The sequence below is a fragment of the Somniosus microcephalus genome, chromosome 2, assembly GCF_052327205.1.
Source record: "Somniosus microcephalus isolate GS21.2 chromosome 2, FLI_Smic_1.0, whole genome shotgun sequence".
In the NCBI taxonomy this organism is placed as follows: Eukaryota; Metazoa; Chordata; class Chondrichthyes; order Squaliformes; family Somniosidae; genus Somniosus; species Somniosus microcephalus.
The window spans coordinates 6,949,932-6,972,070 of record NC_140988.1 but is presented as its reverse complement, the minus strand read 5'-3'; the positions used below and the strand labels follow the sequence as shown (position 1 = coordinate 6,972,070).

Sequence of the window (22,139 nt, the reverse complement as noted above, 5' to 3'; positions counted from 1 at the left end):
GAGGTCAATAACCAGCGGGCAGAGATTTAAAGTAATTGGTAGAAGGGAGTTAAGAACTTTTTTCACCCAGAGGGTGGTGGGGGTCTGGAACTCACTGCCTGAAAGGGTGGGAGAGGCAGAAACCCTCATCACATTTAAAAAGTACTTGGATATGCACTTGAACGACCATAACCTACAGGGCTACGGACCGAGAGCTGGAAAGTGGGATTAGGCTGGATAGATGTTTCTCGGCCGGCACAGACACGATGGGCCGAATGGCCTCCTTCAGTGCCGTAAATTTCTACGATTGATTCTATGATTCAGTTGTGTTTTGCATAGTCTTCATTTTCATTCTGGGTGATGCAAATGATTATTTCACGTGCATTAATCTAAATTGCACGCCTGTATCCTTCCTTGAAGTCTCCGAAAGAAATGGAAATCTTTCATTACTGCAGTTGCTTTTGGAGATTATAAACATTTGGTGGTGGGGTGGGGGGGGATCACAGCCCCTCTGTGCACTGTTACTGAGCCCGACAGTGTGAGGGAACAGAATTAACATTAGCAGGGATAGAGTCAGTAGTGCGGAGTGCTGGCTGGGCGGGGTTACTGAAGCCTGACTGTTTAGTGGGCTGGCTTAACATTATTAGAGATGAGGGTCATGATTCTGCCCAACCCCAGGTACTCCAGCACAAAATCTAGGCTGACACTTCAGTGCAGTAATGACGGAATTGTTTTAAATCTTTTGGTTGAGGGTCTGTCTGCCTGTTCAGGTGGATGTATTTAAAAAATAAAAAATAAAAAAAAAATACCATGGCACTACTGAAAGAGCACGGGGAGTTCTCCCGCTGTCCTGGCCAACATATACCACTCAACCAACAACACCAAAAACAGATTAACGGATTCGTTTGTCTCATTGCTGTTTGTGGGACCTTGCTGTGCGCAAATTGGTTGCTGTGTGTGTGTCTATGTAACAACCGTGACTACACTTCAAAAAACAATGAATTAGCTGTGAAATGCTTTAGGACATCCTAAGGACACAAACAATGCTATATAAAAACCGTTTTGTTAGTTATTTTCTTTCTGTACTGGCAATAGTTGGTGTTCAACTGACAGAAATGGGTTTAATACATACATTGCTTACATTGTCTTAAATGGGGTGTTAAAACCAGCCCAGCGACAGAAAACAGGACAGGTTTGCTTTTTTTAAGTGCACATTTGCATCAAATTGTTAGGCTGCTGTTGTATTGATGTTGTTAACCTAAGTGGTTTAAAGGGATTACTGCCGTACATGGAGCATACAGGCCATTCGGCCCAACTTGTCTGTGCCGGTGTTTATGCTCCACCCGAGCCTCCTCCCACCCCTCTTCATCTCACCCTATCAGCATATCCTTCTATTCCTTTCTCCCTCGTGTGTTTATTTAACTTCCCCTTAAATGTATCTATGACATTCGCAACAACCACTCCCTGTGGAACCTTCATTGAGTAACACGCACAAAAATTTAGTGCAAAGACATTTTAACATTCCCACAAAGATATACCGTACCTTCGGTTCTAACACATTATGGGGTAAATTTTCCGATTTAGCTCTTGCAGTGCAGGGCGCTCGTGCGACAGATATTTGGCTGCGGAAGTCAACATCCATTGGGTGCGTTGAGCATTAATATCATATCATCTCTCCCAGTGAACCACAACAGTAGCATAACATCACTGCCAGGGTTAGGCTTGCTGTGCCATACTGTTTAAAGAAAGAAAGGACTTGCATTTCTATACCTCCTTTCATGACCTCGGGACGCCCCAAAGCGCTTTACAGCCAATGAAGTATGTTTGAAGTGTAGTCACTGTTATAATGAAGGAAATGTGGCAGCCAAATTGCGCACAGCAAGCTCCCACAAACAGTACTGAGATAATGACCAGATCATCTGTTTTTTTTTAGTGAAGTTGATTGAGGGATAAATATTGGCCCCAGGACACCGGGGGGAACTCCCCTGCTCTTCAAAATAGTGCTACGGGATATTTTATGTCCACCTGAGCAGACGGGGCCTCGGTTTAACGTCTCATCTGAAAGATGGCACCTCTGACAGTGCAGCACTCCCTCAGTACGGCACTGGGAGTGTCGGCCTGGATTTTACAAGATTACTTTGTCAGCTATTTTAACAATGGTGCTACAACCTACTGACTCTGAGATGAGGGTGCTACCCACTGAGCCACGGCTGACGTACTCCAAAGCAACGCTAGCTTGGTAAAATTGTCCCTACCTCTGCTGATTGGAAAACTGCCTTTTTCTAATCGCCATTTCCAAACGTGGTCATGTGCTACGCTCGAGATATTGAATTCAGCATTGAGATTGACTGGTTAAACTGAAATCTCTTAAAAATTAGAGTAATTTAGATCTGTTAGGAAACCAAGGCAGGTAGATGGAGTTAAGATACAGATCAGCCATGATCCGATTGAATGGCGGAGCAGTCTCGAGAGGCTGAATGACCTTACTCGTTCCTACACTGAATGCTACGCTGTCTTTGAACATGAGGAGAAATTCAGTGATCCTGTGCACTCAGCTTGAAACCCCACTAGTTCGTTTTGCAGATTGGAGAATTGAGGTAAAGTGTTTAAATAAAGCCCCATCTCCGATTTGTGCTCCCATCCAACAAGGACTTGGAATCACAGAATCTTACCGCACAGAAGGAGGCCATTCGGCCCGTCGTGCCTGTGCCGGCTCTTTGAACGAGCTCTCCAATTAGCCCCACACCCCCCTGCTCTTTCCCCATATCCCTGCAAATTAGTTTTCTTCGCAAGTACATGTCCAATTGCCTCTTAAACGTTCGTCTGGAATCTGATTCCACCACCCTTTCAAGTAATGCATTCCAGATCGTAGCAACCCTCTGTGTGAAGAAAATTTCTCCTCATTCCCCCTCTAGTTCTTTTGCCAACTATTTTAAATCTATGACTTCTGGTTACCGGCCCACTTGCCAGAGGAAAGAGTTTCTCCCTACTTGTTCAAGCAAAACCCCTCATAATTTTGAACACCTCTATTGGAAGTGGGCTATAGCTCCTTGCTGTAGGAGTGTGGGCCTCGCTGAAATTGTCCTCTGCAGAAGGCAGCTCCCACGGGGGAAGGCATTCGGCGTACTAGGGTGGCAGGTAATGTTCTGTCAGAGGGCCAGCTCAGGGAAACGACGCTAGTCCCCAGCACAAAGCTCACGAAATTCAGGACTAACATTTGCAATCTCGCTCCCAGTTGCTGTAAAAGGGCAACATGAGAAACTGCGGACTGAGAAAAGGCTTTCAGCCCATCAAGCCTGCTTCTAGTTTACATTTTGTGCTGTTATTAACTGTATCCCACTTATTTAACCCTGGGATTTACACCGTACAATATTACCAATTCCAATGATTGCTTTGTAAACCCATTTATTTTTTAGTGTAGGTTGTAGCACCATTGTTAAAATAGCTGACAAAGTAATCTTGTACAAACACGTTAACCATTTGTGTGCTAATATCGCCCGCTGTCATTTCTAGCCTTTGAATTCCTGACGATGGGAATTAACTTGCAAAAAGTTATGAACTTCTCCCCAAGTTAATTGGGCAGAAGCTTCAGGTTGGGTAGAGTCACCCGTTGGCTCGTGAGCGTAAAAAGACAGCGGCTCCAACAAGCATTTGCATTTTCGATGTAACTTTCAACCATTGTTGAGCTGTTCCTGATTTTATATTTAATGAAGGTACGCTTCTTATACTTAAAAGTCCATATCCGCGAAAAGTAGAAGAACCTTCCATTTACGAGTCTGTCCGGGTCCACACAGCCATGCAGACAGGACGCACGGAAAGTGATCTCGTCTCCGAGGCTCCTTCGGTAAGTGCGATTTAAGCTCAGCTCCAACTTTTGGGGAAAATACTTTCCACAGCACCTTTCACTATCACGTGACGTCCCAAAGCGCTTTACAGACAATGAAGAGCTATTTTGAAGTGTAGTCGCTGTTGTAATGTAGGAAACTCGACCGCCAATTTGCGCACAGCAAGCTCCCACAAACAGCAATGTGATAATGAGCAGATAATCTGATGTTGATTGAGGGATAAAGATTGGCCCCAGGACACCGGGGAGAACGCTCCTGCTGCTCTTAGAAATAGTGGCCGTGGGATCTTTTATGCCCACCCGAGAGAGCAGATGGGGCCTCGGTTTAACGTCCCATCTGAAAGCCGGCACCTCCGACAGTGCGGCGCTTCCTCAGTACCGCCCCTCCGACAGTGCGGCACTCCCTCAGTACTGCCCCTCCGACAGTGCGGCACTCCCTCAGTGCGGCACTCCCTCAGTACTGCCCCTCCGACAGTGCGGCACTCCCTCAGTACTGCTCCTCCGACAGTGCGGCGCTCCCTCAGTACTGGACCTCCGACAGTGCGGCGCTCCCTCAGCACTGCCCTGGGAGTGTCAGCCTAGATTTTTGTGCTCAAGTCTCTGGAGTGGGACTTGAACCCGCAACCTTCTGACTCAGGCGAGAGTGCTGCCCACTGGGCCACGGCTGATCCATAAACAGAAACACTCGCTGCATTCCTTTTAAACCTGTAATTTGCTTTTTGAACCAGTGATTTGCTTCCAAAACTCTCAAGTGATGAATTGGAGAGTTATATAAAGAAAAAAGTCTTGCATTTATATAGCGCCTTTCAGGACCTCATGGTGACTGAAAAGTCTCGGGTTGCCCTTTTCCATTTTTGTCATGTGTTTCATGCCATTGCAGTTTTCCCCAGCCAGACAACCCCGAGTTGAGAGTTGGATCTGTCGAGCTGAGCCAGGCCTCTTCCAGTGAAGGAGCAGCAGCTAGGAGACGAGCAACAGCCCCCAGAGCGGGACCCTGTGTGTGTGTGTGCCCCGTGTCCTAACTCGCAGCACGTCCCGTTCACCCATCACCCCCTGTGCTCGCTGACCTACACTGGCTCACGGTTAAGCAACGCCTCAATTTTAAAACTCTCATCCTTGTTTTCAAATCCCTCCATGGCCTCGCCCCTCCCTATCTCTGTAATCTCCTCCAGACCTACAACCTCCGAGACCGCTGCGCTCCTCCAATTCTGGCCTCTTGAGCATCCCTGATTTTAATCGCTCCACCATTGGGGGCCGTGCCTTCAGCTGCCTGGGCCCCAAGCTCCGGAATTCCCTCCCTAAACCTCTCCGCCTCTCTCCTCCTTTAAGATGCTCCTTAAAACCGACCTCGTTGACCAAGCTCCTCTCCTATTATCTCCTTATGTGAGTCGGTGTCAAATTTGTGGCTGTTAATCGCTCCTGTGCAGCGTTTTACTACGATAAAGGCGCTATATAAATGCAAGTTGTTGTTGAATTGAGAACAGAAATGGCAGTCAGCGCTGTTGTGTGAAGTGGATTTCTGTTTTTTGTCAGTCCCTATCATAGGAAGGAAGTAAGACAGAAGGTACTGAGCAGGCAGAGAAAGTGTAACTGTCTCCCGATTTGGAATGTAAATCAGACAAAACAAACATTTATTCGGCCTTGTAACAAGCTAGGAAGAGAAATGTGTCTCCGTTTAAAATAAGTAGTTTGCGACCTATGTATGGCACATCCCCAGCATCGAAGCTTTGACCACGCTCGATCAGCTCCGATGGATGGGCCACATCGTCCGCATGCCCGATACGAGACTCCCAAAACAAGCGCTCTACTCGGAGCTCCGACGCGGCTAGAGAGCCCCAGGTGGGCAGAGGACACGCTTCAAGGACACCCTCAAAGCCTCCTTGGAAAAAGTGCAACATCCCCACCGACACCTGGGAATCCCCTGGCCCAAGACCGCTCAAAGTGGAGGAGAAGCATCCGGGAAGGCGCCGAACACCTCGCGTCTCTTCGCCGCGAGCAAGCGGAAGCCAAGCACAAGGAGCGCACGTTGACCCAAGCACCCCACCCACCTGCCCCTTCAACCACCGTCTGCCCCACCTGTGACAGAGACTGTAGGTCCCACATTGGACTCATCAGTCACCTGAGAACTCATTTTTAATGTGGAAGCAAGTCATCCTCGGTTCCCAGGGACCGTCCAAGAAGAAGATGGCAGAGTGCTTCAGTTTTGCCATCTTTGGGTAACTTATCAGCTTAACTTGTAACAGTGGATAATTTACCGAACTAATCTGATACCTGCTCCAACCAGTTCATGGTGTTCGTTGTGATATTAAGAACTGATGGAGTTTGCATTAGAAGATAATTCAAAACATTTCTCTCCATCTTTCAGTTGGGCACCAAGGAAGGATATCTTACAAAACAAGGAGGCAGAGTAAAGGTAAGATTCTATATTGATGTTTTAGTAGGATGATGTAACTTTACATGCGTTCAATTCTGGGCACCGCACTTTAGGAAGGATGTCAACATAGAAAAATAGGAGCAGGAGCAGGTCATTTGGCCCTCCTGTCCCTGACCACGTGTCAATTCTAAAGTATTTAATCTAAGGGGCGTGGCTACCTCCTGGAGCAAAAGGTCCAGGTAACTTTCTCCCTCCCCGATGTCTCGCAATGTCTGCAGTTCAGACTCCAGCTCCTCAACTCGGAGCCGAAGTTCCTCGAGCCACAGACACTTACCACAGATGTAGTCGCCTTGGATAAAATGTCCACAAGCTCCCACGTATTGCAGCAGCAACACATCTCCTGTTCTCCCATTATTTTATTTATTTATTTAATTAATTAGTTTAGTGTTGATCAAATTATTTACCTCGTTTAGATTATTAAATTAATTAAATTAAGTTTAAGTTTTAAAATTTAGTTATGTTAACTTAAAACTTAGCCCACAGTCACTACCAATCACTTACCTGTGACGTCACACTGTAGTTTTCTCTTGTAGTTGCAGGTCTGCTGCTGCTTTTATTCCCACTCTCGGGCCTCGGTCTGCTCCCGCTCAGGTCCGCCACCGCTCTGCGGGAGAAGTTAGGAAAAGCAAGCACCTCCTGCCCCCACTTCACCGAACTCCCACACTTACCAAACTCCCAAGTTGTTTACTCTGTTCCAGCTGCCTCAGAGAGGGTGCAGAGAAGGTTTACCAGGATGATACAAGGAATGTGGGACTTCAGTTATGTAGAGAGACTGGAGAAGCTGGGATTGTTCTCCTTTAGAGCAGAGAAGGTTAAGGGAAAAATCTAACGAGAGGTGTTTAAAATTATGAGGGGTTTTGATAGAGCAAGTAGGGAGAAACTCTTTACTCTGGCAAATGGATCAGTAACCAGAGGTCACAGATTTAAAATAATTGGCAAAAGAACTAGAGACAAAATGAGGAGAAATCTTTTCTTAGAGGGTTGTTATAAACTGGAACGCATGGCTTGAAAGAATTCCATAGGAAATTTTAAAAGGCAATTAGACATGTATTTGAAGAGAACTAATTTTCAGGATTATGGGGAAAAAAGCTGGGGTGTGGGTCTAATTGGAGAGCTCTTTCAAAGACCCGGCACAGGCACGGCGGGCTGAATGGCCTCCTTCTGTGCTGTAAGATTCTGTGATTCAATCCTCCAGTTAATCATTTATAAAAAATGTACACCTTTGCTCCTCCGATGGCTGGCTGTGTATTTGTCTAGTGAGTAACTGAGTCACACGGATCAGGGTGGTCTCCAGGTTGGGTACCCGGGCTGTGGGAAAATGGCTGAAATCAGCTGGGACAGTGGTAGGGGCATAAAAACAGAAAATGCTGGAAACACTCAGCAGGTCAGGGAGCACCTGCAGAGAGGGAAACCGAGTTAACGTTTCAGGCCGATGACCCTTTGTCAGAACTGGGAGAAGTTGGAGATGCAACAGTTTTTAGGTAAGTACAGAGCATGGGGAAAGGGGGAGGAAAGAACAAAAGGGAAAATATAGGGTGGAGGGCAGGAGCGATTAAATGACGAAAGGGATGGTGGTGCGAGGCAAAAGGAGATGGTAATGGGGACACATAAAGAAGCAAAAGATGGGTCTAGAGGAGGGTAGCACGGTGGCATAGTGGTTAGCACTGTTGCCTCACAGCGCCAGGGACCCGGGTTCGAATCCGGCCTCGGGTGACTGTCTGTGTGGAGTTTGCACATTCTCCCCGTGTTTGCGTGGGTTTCCTCCGGGTGCTCCGGTTTCCTCCCACAGTCCAAAGATGTGCGGGTTAGGTTGATTGGCTATGATAAAATTGACCCTTCGTGTTAGGGGGATTAAATACGTGGGGTTACGGGGATAGAGTGGGATATGTGTTGGTGTAGGGGTTACGGGGATCGGGTGGGATATGTGTCGGTGCAGGCTCGATGGGCCGAAATGGCCTCTATCTGCACTGTGGGGTTTCTGTGGTGGTGTAAATGGGAATATCGGAAACAGCAGCAACAGCTGCTGTCCGATTAAAATGGGAGCAGTGGTTATGATCTGTAATTGTTGAACTCCTGAAAGGCTGTAAAGTGCTTAATCGAAAGACGAGCTTCATTGGAACAGAGTAGGGGCACCGCTGTTGGTTTGTTTGAAATAGTCAATCAGATGCACAGTTAATCTTGTTCTGAATGGCATTAGTTGAGAGAAGATGACAAAGGGTGATTTTTCTGAGGTCTGTTGATGCTACCAATGGGGACCGGACCGTTCATAGTTGGGACGTCACACGGTGCACAGCCCAGGATAGAAAGCAAAGAGCTGGAATAAACGGGTCGTTTTCCGAGTGGCAGGCAGTGACTAGTGGGGTACCGCAAGGATCGGTCCTAGGACCCCAGCTGTTCACAATATATATTAATGATCTGGACGAGGGAATTGGATGTAATATCTCCAAATTTGCAGACGACACAAAGCTGGGTGGGAGGGTATGCTGTGAGGAGGATGTCATGAAACTCCAGTACGATTTGGACAGGTTGGGTGATTGGGCAGAAACATGGCAAATGCACTATAATGTGGATAAATGTGAGGTTATCCACTTTGGTGGCAAAAACAGGAAGGCAGATTATTATTTGAATGGCAATAGATTGGGAGAAGGGGAAGTGCAAAGAGACCTGGGTGTTCTTGTGCACCAGTTGCTGAAGGTAAGCATGCAGGTGCAGCAGGCGGTTAAGAAGGCAAATGGTATGTTGGCCTTCGTAGCAAGAGGGTTCGAGTACAAGAACAAGGATGTCTTGCTGCAGTTGTACAGGGCCTTGGTGAGACCGCACCTCGAGTATTGTGTGCAGTTTTGGTCACCTTACCTGAGGAAGGACGTTCTTGCCATGGAGGGAGTGCAGCGAAGATTCACCAGGCTGATACCTGGGTTGGCAGGAATGACGTACGAGGAGAGATTGTGTCAATTGGGCTTATACTCACTGGAGTTTAGAAGATTGAGAGGGGATCTCATCGAAACCTATAAAATTCTGTCAGGTCTGGACAGACTAGATGCAGAAAGGATGTTTCTGATGGCCGGGGAGTCCAGAACCAGGGGTCATAGTCTAAGGATAAGGGGTAAGCCATTTAGGACTGAAATGAGGAGGAATTTCTTCACCCAGAGAGTGGTGAACCTGTGGAATTCTCTGCCACAGAGGGCGGTGGAGGCCAGTTCATTAAATATATTCAAGAAAGAGTTGGATATATTTCTTAAGGCTAAAGGGATATGGGGAGAAGGCAGGGACCGGGTACTGAATTTGGATGATCAGCCATGATCTCATTGAATGGCGGAGCAGGCTCGAAGGGCCGAATGTCCTACTCCTGCTCCTATCTTCTATGTTTCTATGAATCAAACGGACATTTGAGGAAGTACACAAGATAGTGTCAACTTTACAAAATGTTTTTAACCACAATCTGCATTCCAGCAGAGTTAATACATGCCTCTAGAGTTAATTATTCCGAGATCATTAAAAGCAGTGCATTTTTTTAGAACGCTGTATGTATCCAAGGAGAAGGCTATTAGAGGGCCGTATTGGATCCTTACGCATGACAGGCGGAAATATGCGGAAAATACTGGACAGCAAGTCCATGAGCAAACTGAAAAAGAAAAGCTAGCCAGAGGGCACAGATTTAAGGTGATTGGCAAAAGAATCAGAGGCGACAGGAGGAAAAACTTTTTTATTCAACGAGTGGTGAGGATTTGGAATGCGCTGCCTGATAGGGCGGAGGATGATTTGGAGAGGGGATCTCATTGAAACTTATAAAATTCTAACAGGACTAGACAGACTAGATGCAGGAAGGATGTTCCCGATGGCGGGGGAGTCCAGAACCAGGGGTCACAGTCTAAGGATAAGGGGTAAGCCATTTAGGACAGCGATGAGGAGGAATTTCTTCACCCAGAGAGTGGTGAACCTGTGGAATTCTCTACCACAGAAGGCAGTAGAGGCCAATTCATTAAATATATTCAAGAAGGAGTTAGATATATTTCTTAAGGCTAAAGGGATCAAGGGATATGGGGAGAAAGCAGGGACAGGGTACTGAATTTGGATGATCAACCATGATCTCATTGAATGGCGGAACAGGCTTGAGGGGCCGAATGGCCTACTCCTGCTCCTATCTTCTATGGATACAGATTCAATAGTAGCCTTCAAAAGGAGATTGGATAAATACTAGAAGGAATTTTTTTTTAGGGCTATGGGGAAAGAGCGGTGGAGTGGGACTGACTGGATTGCTCTTCGAAAGAGCCAGCGCAGACTCGATGGGCCGAATGGCCTCCTTCAGTGCTGTACTGTTCTATAGGCTAATGTTTCGGGTGGAGACCCTTCATTAGAACTGAGTAAAGGAAGGTTGACAAAAGCAGGAGGGGTGAAGGTGGCCGGTCAAATACGCCAAGTATTAATACAAACAAGAAGCCTGGGGTTGGATTTTTACAGAGGTGAAGTGTGTTAGATGATGCAAAGGTCATTCTTTTTTCATGTCGGCTGTGTAACTGACACACACACAACGCCATGTTCCAAGAGTCTGATTTATAGATTGCACCCTCTTTGCCCCTATGGACACAACCATTTACTTAAGTACAAGGACCGCCCCCCCAAGTACAGATGCAAGTGTACGTTAACAGAGTGGTTATGTTACTGGACTAGTAATCCAGAGACCCTTCATTAGAACCTGGGCTAATAATCCGGGCACGTGAGTTCAAATCCCACCACATTCAGTTTGTGAATTTGAATTCAGTTAATTAAATAAATCTGGAAATAAAAAGCTAGCATCAATCAATAATAATGACCGTGAAACTACCGGATTGTCGTAAAAACCCATCTGGTTCACTAATGCCCTTCAGGGAAGGAAATCTGCCGTCCTTACCCGGTCTGGGCCTATATGTGACTCCAGTCCCACAGCAATGTGGTTGACTCTTAAACTGCTCTCTGAAATGGCCCAGCAGGACACTCGGTTGTAACAAACCTTTGCAAAAAAAAGTCACCACATGGACCGCAGCGGTTCAAGAAGGCGGCTCACCACCACCACCACCTTCTCGAGGGTGGGTGGGGTGGGGGGGGGGGTCACCCGATCCTTTAGCGCACTGGTTTGTGAGGTTGTATGGATGAAGCAGGGTTGTAGATGACAGATCTACACCTTGCACGTCCTATTGAGTTTGGCGGGCAGGCCAGTCATCAACCGGGAGCTCGAGGACAGCTTGGGTTTCGTATTGCGGAGTTTACCACTGAGGGTTGAGTGGGTTTATTTTGATTGTTCTCCTTTTCCTTCTACGCTTCTTTCCAGAGCTGGAAAACTAGGTGGTTTATATTACATAGGAATGAACTGAAGTATTTCAAAGACAAAATGGTAAGTATTAATTAAAACAAATTGCAGCTTATTAACCTTTTTGTTTAAAATAAAAAAATAAGTCAACTGCCTTCCAATTGCGCCCATTGCGACCCCTCCAACATCCGCCCACCCCATTCTGAAGGTGCTGACTTACACTGTTGGGTTGTGGTTGTCTTCCAAATACTTCGCCCCAGTGGCCACTCTTGAAGTATGAAGCTGGAGGGTGATTGCCGCCCCAGGCTACGTGATGGTGCAGGCGTTCCAGCTAACCCCCCAACCCTCTCCTAACCCCCAACCCTCTCCTAACCCAACAGCTACACGTACACTGTCCAGCAGGGACACCGCAGGGTGTGAGGATTGAGCTCCCTGACTCTTTCATTCCTTCCCTGGACCTGACGACGAGCTGAGACGAAAACTTGCGGCCCCACTTGCTTGAGCACATAATCCAGACTGACTCTTCAATCAATAGATCGTCGGGAAAGATTGAACAGGCTGGGACACTTTTCTCTAGAAAGGAGAAGGCGACCTGATACAGGCCTTTAAAATTATGAAGGGGTTTGCTAGGGCAGACCTAGAGAAGATGTTTCCACTTGTGTGTGGGGGGGGGAAGGGGAAGAGTCCAAAAATAGGGGCCATCAATATAAGATAATCACTAATAAATCCAGTAGGGAGTTCAGGAGAAGCTTCTTCCAGAGAGTGGTGAGAATGTGGAACTCGCTACCACAGGGAGTGGTTGAGGCGAATAGTACAGATACATTTAAGGGAAAGCTGGATAAACACATGAGGGAGAAAGGAATAGAAGGTTATGCTGAAGAGGGGTGGGAGGAGGCTGGTGTGGAGCATAAACACCAGCACGCACCAGTTGGTCCGAATGGCCTGTTTCTGTGCTGGAAATTCTATGCACTTCTATATATGTAATTATTACTGTACTGAGGGAGTGCTGCACTGGCGGAGGTGCCATCTTTCTGATGATGTTAAACCGAGACCCCGTCTGCCTTCTCAGGTGGACGTAAAAGATCCCATGGCAGTATTTTGAAGAAGAGTGGGGGAGTTATCCCCGGTGTCCTGGGGTGGGGAGGTGGCGGCAATCGGAATGTCAACATTCTTCCCCTCAACCAACATCACTTTTAAAAAAAAAAAAAAAAAAAAAAATTATCTGGGCATTTGTCTTATTGCTGTTTGTGTCACCTTGCCCTTTGCAAATTGGCTGCCGCGTTTCCCTACATTACAGCAGTGACTATGCTTCAAAAGTATTTCATTGTCTTTGAAGCGCTTTGGGACGTCTGTGGTTATTAAAGGCACTATTTAAATGTGAGTTCTTTCTTACCACCGGACTCTGGGATTCTCCAACGCGGGACAGACCAACCGTTGAAACTAGGGCTTTCTTGGTGTACACAGCTCAGTTATGCACTATTTCGTGTATTTATTAACTGAACAATCTATGGAGATTCTTCGTTATTCAAATGGAGGCATGAAAAACTCTGACTAATATAGTTCTCAGTGAAATAACAGCAGAAAATGCTGGAAACACTCAGCAGGTCAGGCAGCATCGAGGAGAGAGAAACAGAGTCAACGTTTCAGGTCGAGGACCCTTCGTCAGAACTGGAAAAGATTAGAGAGGAGAGATTTTTAAGCAGGGGGGCAGGGAAGAGGGGAGGAAAGAACAACGGGAAGGTCTGTGATAGGATGGAAGGCAGGAGAGATTGAATGACAAAAGGGATGGTGGTGCGAGGCAAAAGGAGAGGTAATGGGACAGGTTAAGAAACAAAAGATGGCTCGAGATGAGGTGGTCCTCTTCAAATTGTAAGAAGTCTCACAACACCAGGTTATAGTCCAACAGCTTTATTTGAAATCACAAGCTTTCGGAGCGCTGCTCCTTCTTCAGGTGAAGTGGAGAAATGCATAAATTGTACCACCGAGTCTTTTTCGTCCACCTGAGCAGACGGGCCTTGGCTTATTGTTGCATCCGAAACACGGCACCTCCCGACTGTGCAACACAGACAGTAATGTGGTAAATGACCAAATAATCTGTTTTTAGGTGTTGGATGAAGGATAAATATTGACCAGGACACTGGGGAGAACTCCCCTGCTCTTCGGAGGATCTTTTACGTCCACCTGAGAGGGCAGACGGGACCTCAGTTTAATCTGCGACAGTGCAACGCTCCCTCAGTACTCGCACTGGGAGTGTCAGCCTGGATTTTGTGCTCTAGTCTCTGGAGTGGGACTTGAACCCACAACCTTCTGACTTGGAGGCAAGAGTGCTGCCCACTGAGCAATGGCTGACGCTAAAGATTCAGATTTTTTAAAGTGTAAAAATCGATTTGAATTAACAGGAACAGCCTGTGATTGGTTTTTAATGTGGGCTTGATCTATTTCTCAAATGTTAGAACTATTTTCATTTGTAGGGATTGGGTCACACAGTTGTTTAATCAGTCAGAAAATGATTCTCGCCACAGAATGTTTGATGACATTGCGTTACAATTTAGAATATTCCTGCTCGAAGACATGGTAGTGCTACTCCCTGCATTGAGGCACAGACCCAGATTAGAATCTTGTAAACTACAGATACGCATAATGCAAGACCAACATTAAAGGAAATATCTGTACCAATTAAAGAATAGCTGTGTAAAATGTATTTCTATCTTTTATTTACTCTGCAGTCTACAGAACCAATTAAGACTCTGGATCTAATGGAATGTACGGGGGTACAATTTGACTATTCACAAGAGAAGATTAATTGTTTCTGGTAAGGAATATGAAATGAGTCTCTCTCTCTCTCTGTCCATCAACCTGTCTTCTAACTAAGTAACTATGAAGGAGGAGATTCTCTTCCATGTTTCCCCATACACACAGTATTCCAGAGCGTCTGGAACGTCATTAAAGAGGTACGATTCCGCAAAGGTTAAGGGGAAAGAAATATCTGGGCCCAATTGACCTATCCTGCTCGCGAACAACTCCTGAAACGCCACCATGAGTGCCACTGGCAGATGCGTCTACTTGGCTGCGGAGTGGTGCACAGCTCAGAGACTAAAAGGAAAGACTTGGAATTCTATAGCGCCTTTCACGACCACAGGACGTCCCAAAGCGCTTTACAGCACTTATGAAGTGTAGTCACTGTTGTAATGTAGGAAACACGGCAGCCAATTTGCGCACAGCAAGCTCCCACAAACAGCAATGTGATAATGATCTGATAATCTGTTTTCTTAGTAACGTTGATTGAGGGATAAATATTGGCCAGGACACCGGGGAGTAGTCCCCTGCTCTTCGAAATAGTGCCGCGGGATCTTTTATGTCCACCTGAGAGAGCAGACGGGGCCTCGGTTTAACGTCTCATCCGAAAGACGGCACCGCCGACAGTGCAGCACTCACTCAGTATTCCACTGGAGTGTCAGCCTAGATTTTTGTGCTCAAGTCTCTGGAGTGGGACTTGAACCCACAAACTTCTGAGCAGTCAAAAATTTATTTAAAGCGGGGCAATTTCTTGTTCTTACTCAAGTCAGCAGATAGCAGATTTTGTTAAGTAATTTGGAATTGAATAAACTTAAAACAAAAACCCTCAAATTGTAACCCCCCTTCCTAATGCACAGAATAAGCCATTATTATTTTGCTTAAAGTTCTATCAAAGATATGTTACTAAACCTTCCTTCTCTTTACAGTTTAGTATTTCCTGAAAGAACGTATTATTTGTGCACAAAGACAGGAGTTGAAGCTGATGAATGGATCAAGTTAATACGATGGAAACTGGTAAGTGTCTACTTTAAGTTAAGTGGTTGAGTATGAAGACTCCTTGGAGTTGTGACATTGTTGGGTGCTTTGTAAATGATGGTAATGGCATCTACTGCTCAAATAACTTCGCCGGGAGCAAGCGGAAGCCAAGCGCAAGGAGCGCACGCCAACCCAAGCACCCCACCCACCCGCCCCTTCAACCACCGTCTGCCCCACCTGTGACCGAGACTGTAGGTCCCGCATTGGACGCGGCAGTCACCTGCGAACTCATTTTTAATGTGGAAGCAAGTCATCCTCGGTTCCGAGGGACTGCCTAAGAAGAAGGAGGTTGAGTGTGAAGACTCCCTGGAGTCGTGACATTGTTGGGTGCTTTATAAATTATGGTAATGGCATCTACTGCTCAAAGTAGAATTTATTGAGGTAAACATTACATGATTTGAAGAGGATTAATGGTTACTGTTGGCATGCAGCTGCCTCTCAACTACAACTGAGGGCAGCTCAGAGCAGCAGCATGTTAGCATTGTTGTGCTGTGACAGTAACTTGTCCTAGCTACCGTCACAGCACAACAATTCTAACACCCAGAGAGTGGTGAACCTGTGGAATTCTCTACCACAGAAGGCGGTTGAGTCCTATTCATTAAATATATTCAAGAAGGAGTTACAGGAAACTCTCGATTTACCGGCACTGAAATAACCGGAAATCTCTGTTAACCGGCAAAATTCAGGAGTAGGTTCAGGTAAGTTTTACTTCATATTAGTGGCCGTTCCTGGATCTGTGGCTGTGTAACCGGGGTTCCTGCACAGGGACGCTTGGTCTGTGGGGGGTTCCTGCACCTGTTGCTAAGCAACAGGGAAGCCTGGATTTGTTGCTGTGTACAGAGCTCTCGTACCTTTTACTATACCTCTCTGTAATCCGGACTTTTTGATAAACTAGCACCACGCCGGTCCCGGATAAAAGAGTTTCCTGTAGATATATTTCTTAAGGCTAAAGGGATCAAGGGATATGGGGCGAAGGCAGGGACAGGGTACTGAGTTTGGATGATCTCATTGAATGGAGGGGCCGAATGGCCTACTCCTGCTCCTATCTTCTATGTTTCTATGTAACACAATGCTGCTCTGGCACCAGAATCCAAAATCAGAGCGGAACCCTCGCTGTAAACACCTTTCACAGCGGTGGGGAGGGGGGGATGTTTTAGGAAGTTATAGACTAATGGTGCCTGAACTGAAGGGTATGGGCCACTGGTTAAAACGAGGCAGAGTATTCCAGCCTGGCTTCTAAAGAAAAAGCTCTCTCAGATGATGCTGCTCTCCTCCCTCCTCAGTCCAACACAAAACCCTCCTGGCTCCCAAGAATTTTAATTTGAAGAACTTCAAAATTTTGTAACAAAGGAATTCTGTGAACCCCTTGCACACCCATAAAGTAGTGCTTGAAATGTCCCATCTCATTCTAATGTGCAGAATTGAGCACGAATGGTTATCTGTTCTGGAGACATCTCGAGTCGTAGCTCAATTGGACAATGAATTAGTCCGTCTACTAAGTCCTTTATTGCCTCCATACCTCTGTTACACTGTCTAGGAAATGTAGAGTGTTTGGCTTCTTAAAATCACCAAACTACTGGAAATACACAGCAGGTCAATCAGTAGCGGTAAAGAGAAAGACAGGAAACTCATAGAATGATGCAGCACAGGAGGCCATTCAGCCCGTTGTGCCTGTGCCGGCTTGGAGAATTATCCAATTAGTTGCTCTTTCCCCACAGCCCTGCAAATTTTTCCCCTTCAAGTATTTATCCAATTTCCTTTTGAAAGTTACTGTTGAATCTGCTTCCACCGCCCTTTCATGTAGCGCATTCCAGATCACAACAACTTGCTGCGTAAAAGGATATCCCCTCCTCTCGCCTCTCATTCTTTTGCCAATCACCTTAAATCTGTGCCCTCTGGTTACCGACCCTTCTGCCACTGGAAACAGTTTCTCCTTATTTACTCTATCAAATCGCCCCATAACTTTCTCTGCTCTAAGGAGAACAACCACAGCTTCTCTAGTGTCTCCACATAAGTGAAGTCCCTTAGCCCCCGGTAACATTCTAATAAATCTCCTCCTCACCCTCTCCAAGGTCTTGACAGCCTTCCTAGTCCAAGGTTTATTTTTACAGGGCTTTTTCTTGGAAAGCAGAAGTGAAGTTTGAGGGTGGCTTTTAAAAAAAATTCATTTGTGGGATGTGGGCGTCGCTGGCAAGGCCAGCATTTATCGCCCATCCCTAATTGCCCTCAAGAAGATGGTGGTGAGCCGCCGCCTTGAACTGCTGCAGTCCGTGGTGAAGGTGCTCCCACAGTGCTGTTAGGGAGGGAGTTCCAGGATTTTGACCCAGCGACGATGAAGGAACGGCCGATATATTTCCAAGTCAGGATGCTGTGTGACTTGGAGGTGGTGGTGTTCCCATGCGCCTTCTGCTGCCCTTGTCCTTCTAGGCGGTAGAGATCACAGGTTTGGGAGGTGCTGTCGAAGAAGTCTTGGTGAGTTGCTGCAGTGCATCTTGTAGATGGGTTCACACTGCAGCCACGGTGCGCCGGGAGTGAATGATGGGCACCATGTCAGGGATCCAATGAGCTTCACCGGGTTCTGAGAAGCTGATCTTCAGCATTTACCGTGGCCAGACTGATCTGTCGGGAACCCCACAACGTGGCACTCCCCCCTCACGTGCAGTTAATTCAAGTCTCGGCGCGGTTATAAAACACTAGTTAGGCCTCAGCTGGAGGATTGTGTCCAATTCTGGGCACCACACTTTAGGGAGGGTGCAGAAGAGATGTACTAGAATGGTACCAGGGATGAAGAACTTCAGTTATGCGGAGAGACTGGAGAAGCTGGGATTGTTCTCCTTAGAGCAGAGAAGGAGATTTAATAGAGACTTTCAAAATCATGAATGGCTTTGATAGAATAAATAAGGAGAAATTGTTTCCAGTGGCACAAGGGGTCACCAATTTAAGGTGATTAGCGAAAGAACCAGAGGGGACGTGAGGAAACATTTTTTAACACAGCGAGTTGTTGTGATCTGGAATGCGCTGCCTGAAAGGGTGGTGGAAGCAGATTCAATAGTAACTTTCAAAAGGGAATTCGATAAATACTTGAAGGGAATATTTTTACAAGGCTATGGGGAAAGAGCAGGGGAGTGGGATTAATTGGATAGCTCTACCAAAGATACCAAACGGCCTCTTTCTGTGCTGTATCATTCTATGAGGGGAATTTTTCGGGCAGTCAGCGGGCACGGTCGGTGGCAGGTCAGGTGTGGAGAAAAAAAAATTGACTGAGTCAGGAACCCGCTGTCAACCCAGCTCCACGCTAGTCTCCCAGTATGTCGAGTCTGTCATCGCTGAACAGACCCGACACCAAGCGGCGGGGGAGGCAATTTAGATCATTAAGAGATTGTTAAGAGGCACTTAAATACTATTTTAAGCTTACCTTTCAATTTTACGAGTTCCCCCATGGGTTGTATGCTGCTCAGGGATCACGTTAGCTCAGCAGGTCGTGAGTGGGGATTGAGCAGTGAATTATCTGTTACTTGACAGCTGCAAAAGTGGTATAAAAGCTCCCATCTCTCAGCTGTTCACTTTCCAAGCTCAGAAACTGTTACTGCATTTGGAAGACAGATTGAGCTTTATGCAGCTTACAAGTGTTTGGAACAACCTCTCTATCCAGTGCCATATCATTGGAACAACCTCTCTGCCCATTGACAGATTTGCTTCTGTCGTCTCAACTTCACCTGCCATCTATTACATTAGCATCGGTGCCCTTGAAACTATCTCACCTTGGTCCTCAGAATCCCACCACGATCAGCCCCAAAACCAGCAGCAGCACCACCAACCTTCTCCGCAATCAACTGATAGGGCATCAGAACCAGACCACATTGCTGCCTGGGAGGCCAGGGATGGTCTCACCATAGCCAGATTTACTTCACTTGACGCTGTACACCCTGGCTCCCAGATGATGCGCCAGGTTGGCACCACCCCACACCAACACCATGGCCCAGAAATTCGGGTCTCCACGGGTGAGTACGCACAGGGTACTCACCCGTAGGCCCAATGGAAGTGCCGGTTTCCTGCATGCACTGCGCATGCGTGGGAAACCGGCACTTCCGTTCTCCTGAAAGAAGGGGTTCAGAGTTCGAACGCATGCACATCGAACTTGGGTTTTTTTTGCAGGTTTTCCCGGGAGGGTAAGTCTGCAGAATTTACACGTAAAAAAAGCAGGCGTAAGGCCTGCTTTTTACAAGGTAAGTGGTGGATTAATTAAAATTAAAACATTTTTCCACAGGTTTATTATTTTTAAAAGCAAGGTAAGTTTATTTTTAGCCCTCTTAGAAAATAAAATTATTTTTTTCAAAAATTTAAATTTAAAAGTTATTTCATGTAATTTTAGTTTATTTAAAAAGTGATGTTTTTTAAAAACTTATTGTAAGATTTAGTGACGTTTTGGGGCCTGTAGTATTTATAAGTTTTGACAGGTCTTGAATGGGCATTTCCCTGCTACCATTGGCTCTCCATGGCCCACGTGATCCCAGGGGACGTATCGAACTAACTGCGCCCCTGGGATACACAAGCACTGCGTGCCGGCAGTTGGAGGAGGCCCAGGATCAGAATCCCACGCGGGCCCACAGCTCAACAGCCGGTGTGCTAGGTAAGTGCAGGTCGGGGGCTTACACCCGCGGGAAGCTTCCGACCCGAATTTCTGGGCCAATAACACATTCCTTTCACACTTATTGCAATTGCGGGGCCGGGGGGGCGGATACCATTGTGTCTCACCATTCACTGCAACTCACTGAGCCACTTCCAAAGGTACACGCATATCTGTCCAAGAACACAAAGTGTTGAAAATAAAGATTTCAATGTTTGACAGCACATTAACAGAAACTTCACATGAACATTGGCGAAAAGATCCAAGTGACCCTTGTGTGTTGTTAGTTGGTATGATTGGAGTGGGGTGAGGGCGAGTGTGAGGGGTGGCTAGTGAGATGGAGATGTGATAATGTAGATAGAGAGGGATGGGTGGAGATAAGTTGGTGTAAGGATGTGCAGGAGTAGGGTAGGGAAGGCAGAGTGATGGGGATGTGATGAGTGGCACAGCAGGATGAGGTTGAGTGTGGCTTAGCAGTAACGTTTCATGATCTACTGAGATCATTGAAAGGCTTGCGCCACTGCAGCCCAGTCCTCCTAACGACGTCCCCACTTCTGTCCTCCTGTGCAATGTGCAACCAGGCTGTGTTGATCTCCTGGGGAGGTCTGCTCCACCCATGGGAAGGGAAGAGGACCTCCGTGTGTGCTGTGACTGCCTCCATAAGCATATGGAGGGAGTCATGGGAGCGCCTGGGTGCAGCCGTGGTCGGCAGTGTTTGCAGCACCTCAATGCTGTAGAGCACTGACGGCGCAACTGTCAATCAATTTGCGCATGGTCCCTTTAAGGAAACCGGCTGATGACGTGTCATCAAATGACGTCATCAGACCTGCTTCCTTCAATTGGCCGGGAAACGCGCTGGGCGGGCTTAACGAGCCCAATCAAGGTAGGATCACTCTAAAGAGCAGGCTGGAGCCAGCAGTGGGGTCGCACCCTGCCATTGACCGCACTGGACCCGCCTCGGTAGGCGAAATCACAGCCTATGTTTCCACGTCACAGTGTGAAAGAATTTCTCTGGACCAACTGGCCATTGTAGTAGGTAGGGGCCATGATGGCTAGCCTGTAAGAACTGGTAGAAGTTAGCTGAACCATAGGCTAAGTGTTTATATAATGGGCCAGAAATTCGGGTCCCCACGGGCGAGTACACGCTGGGTACTCACGCGTAAGGCCAATGAAAGTGCTGGTTTCGCGCATGCGCTGGAAACCAGAACTTCCATTCCCTTGAAAGAAGGGGTTCACAGGTCGAACGCGTGCGCCGCAGAGGCAGCGCATACGCCTGGAACTTCCGTTTTTTTTGGCAGGTTTCTCCGGGAGGGTAAGTCTCCAGGAGCTATGCTTTTAACAAGGTAAGTGGTGAATTAAGTAAAATTAAAACATTTTTTCCACAGGTTTGTTATTTTTAAATACTTTAAAGGTAAGTTTATTTTTAGCCCTGTTAAAAACTGTAATTAATTTTTTCAAAAATTTAAATTGTTTCATAGTTTTTATTTTTAAAATGTTTTTTTTTTTTTATTTATTTGAAGTTTTAGTTAGGTTTTGGGGCTGATCTCTATTCATAGATTTGACAGGTCAAATCTATGAATAGAGATTCCCTGCTACGATTGGCTCTCCATGGCCCACGTGATCCCAGGGGACGCTTCGAACTAACTGCGCCCCTGGGATACGCAAGCACTGCGCGCCGGCAGCTGGAGGAGGCCCAGGATCGGAATCCCACGCGGGCCCACAGCACAACGGCCGGCACGCTAGGTAAGTGCAGGTCAGAGGCTTGCACCCGTGGGAAGCCTCTGACCCGAATTTCTGGCCCAATGTAACTTGCTAAGCCACACCTGTAAATGGTTACAATAGGTAACAAAGCTACCCAAGTATGACTTTGACCTTTGCAATAGAGGGTATGAAATACCCCTTCCATTTTCTGCACTATCAATTGGAATCTGAAACCAGGAACATGGTTCTGGGATGTAAAAAGTAGTGAGTGAGGACATAAAAAACCTGCAAAGGGACGTAGACAGGCTAAGTAAGTGGGCAGAGATTTGGCAGATGGAATACAATACTGGAAAGTGTGAGGTTATGCACTTTGGCAGGAAAAATCATAGAGAAAGTTATTATCTTAATGGCAAGAAACTGGAAAGTACTGTAGTACAAA

At 46.6% G+C, this 22,139-nt stretch overlaps 1 protein-coding gene across 2 annotated transcripts in view; it reads left to right on the top strand.

Moving 5' to 3' along the window:
* dapp1 (dual adaptor of phosphotyrosine and 3-phosphoinositides) overlaps positions 1 to 22,139 on the top strand; it is a 97,174-nt gene that overhangs the window by 70,282 nt on the left and 4,753 nt on the right. For both annotated transcript variants that reach the window (XM_086006192.1, XM_086006183.1), the window contains exons 4-8: positions 3,693 to 3,823; positions 6,189 to 6,236; positions 11,563 to 11,625; positions 14,268 to 14,353; positions 15,264 to 15,351. In XM_086006192.1, coding sequence (XP_085862318.1) covers positions 3,693 to 3,823; positions 6,189 to 6,236; positions 11,563 to 11,625; positions 14,268 to 14,353; positions 15,264 to 15,351 — 416 coding nt within the window. The remainder of the gene's footprint in view (positions 1 to 3,692; positions 3,824 to 6,188; positions 6,237 to 11,562; positions 11,626 to 14,267; positions 14,354 to 15,263; positions 15,352 to 22,139) is intronic.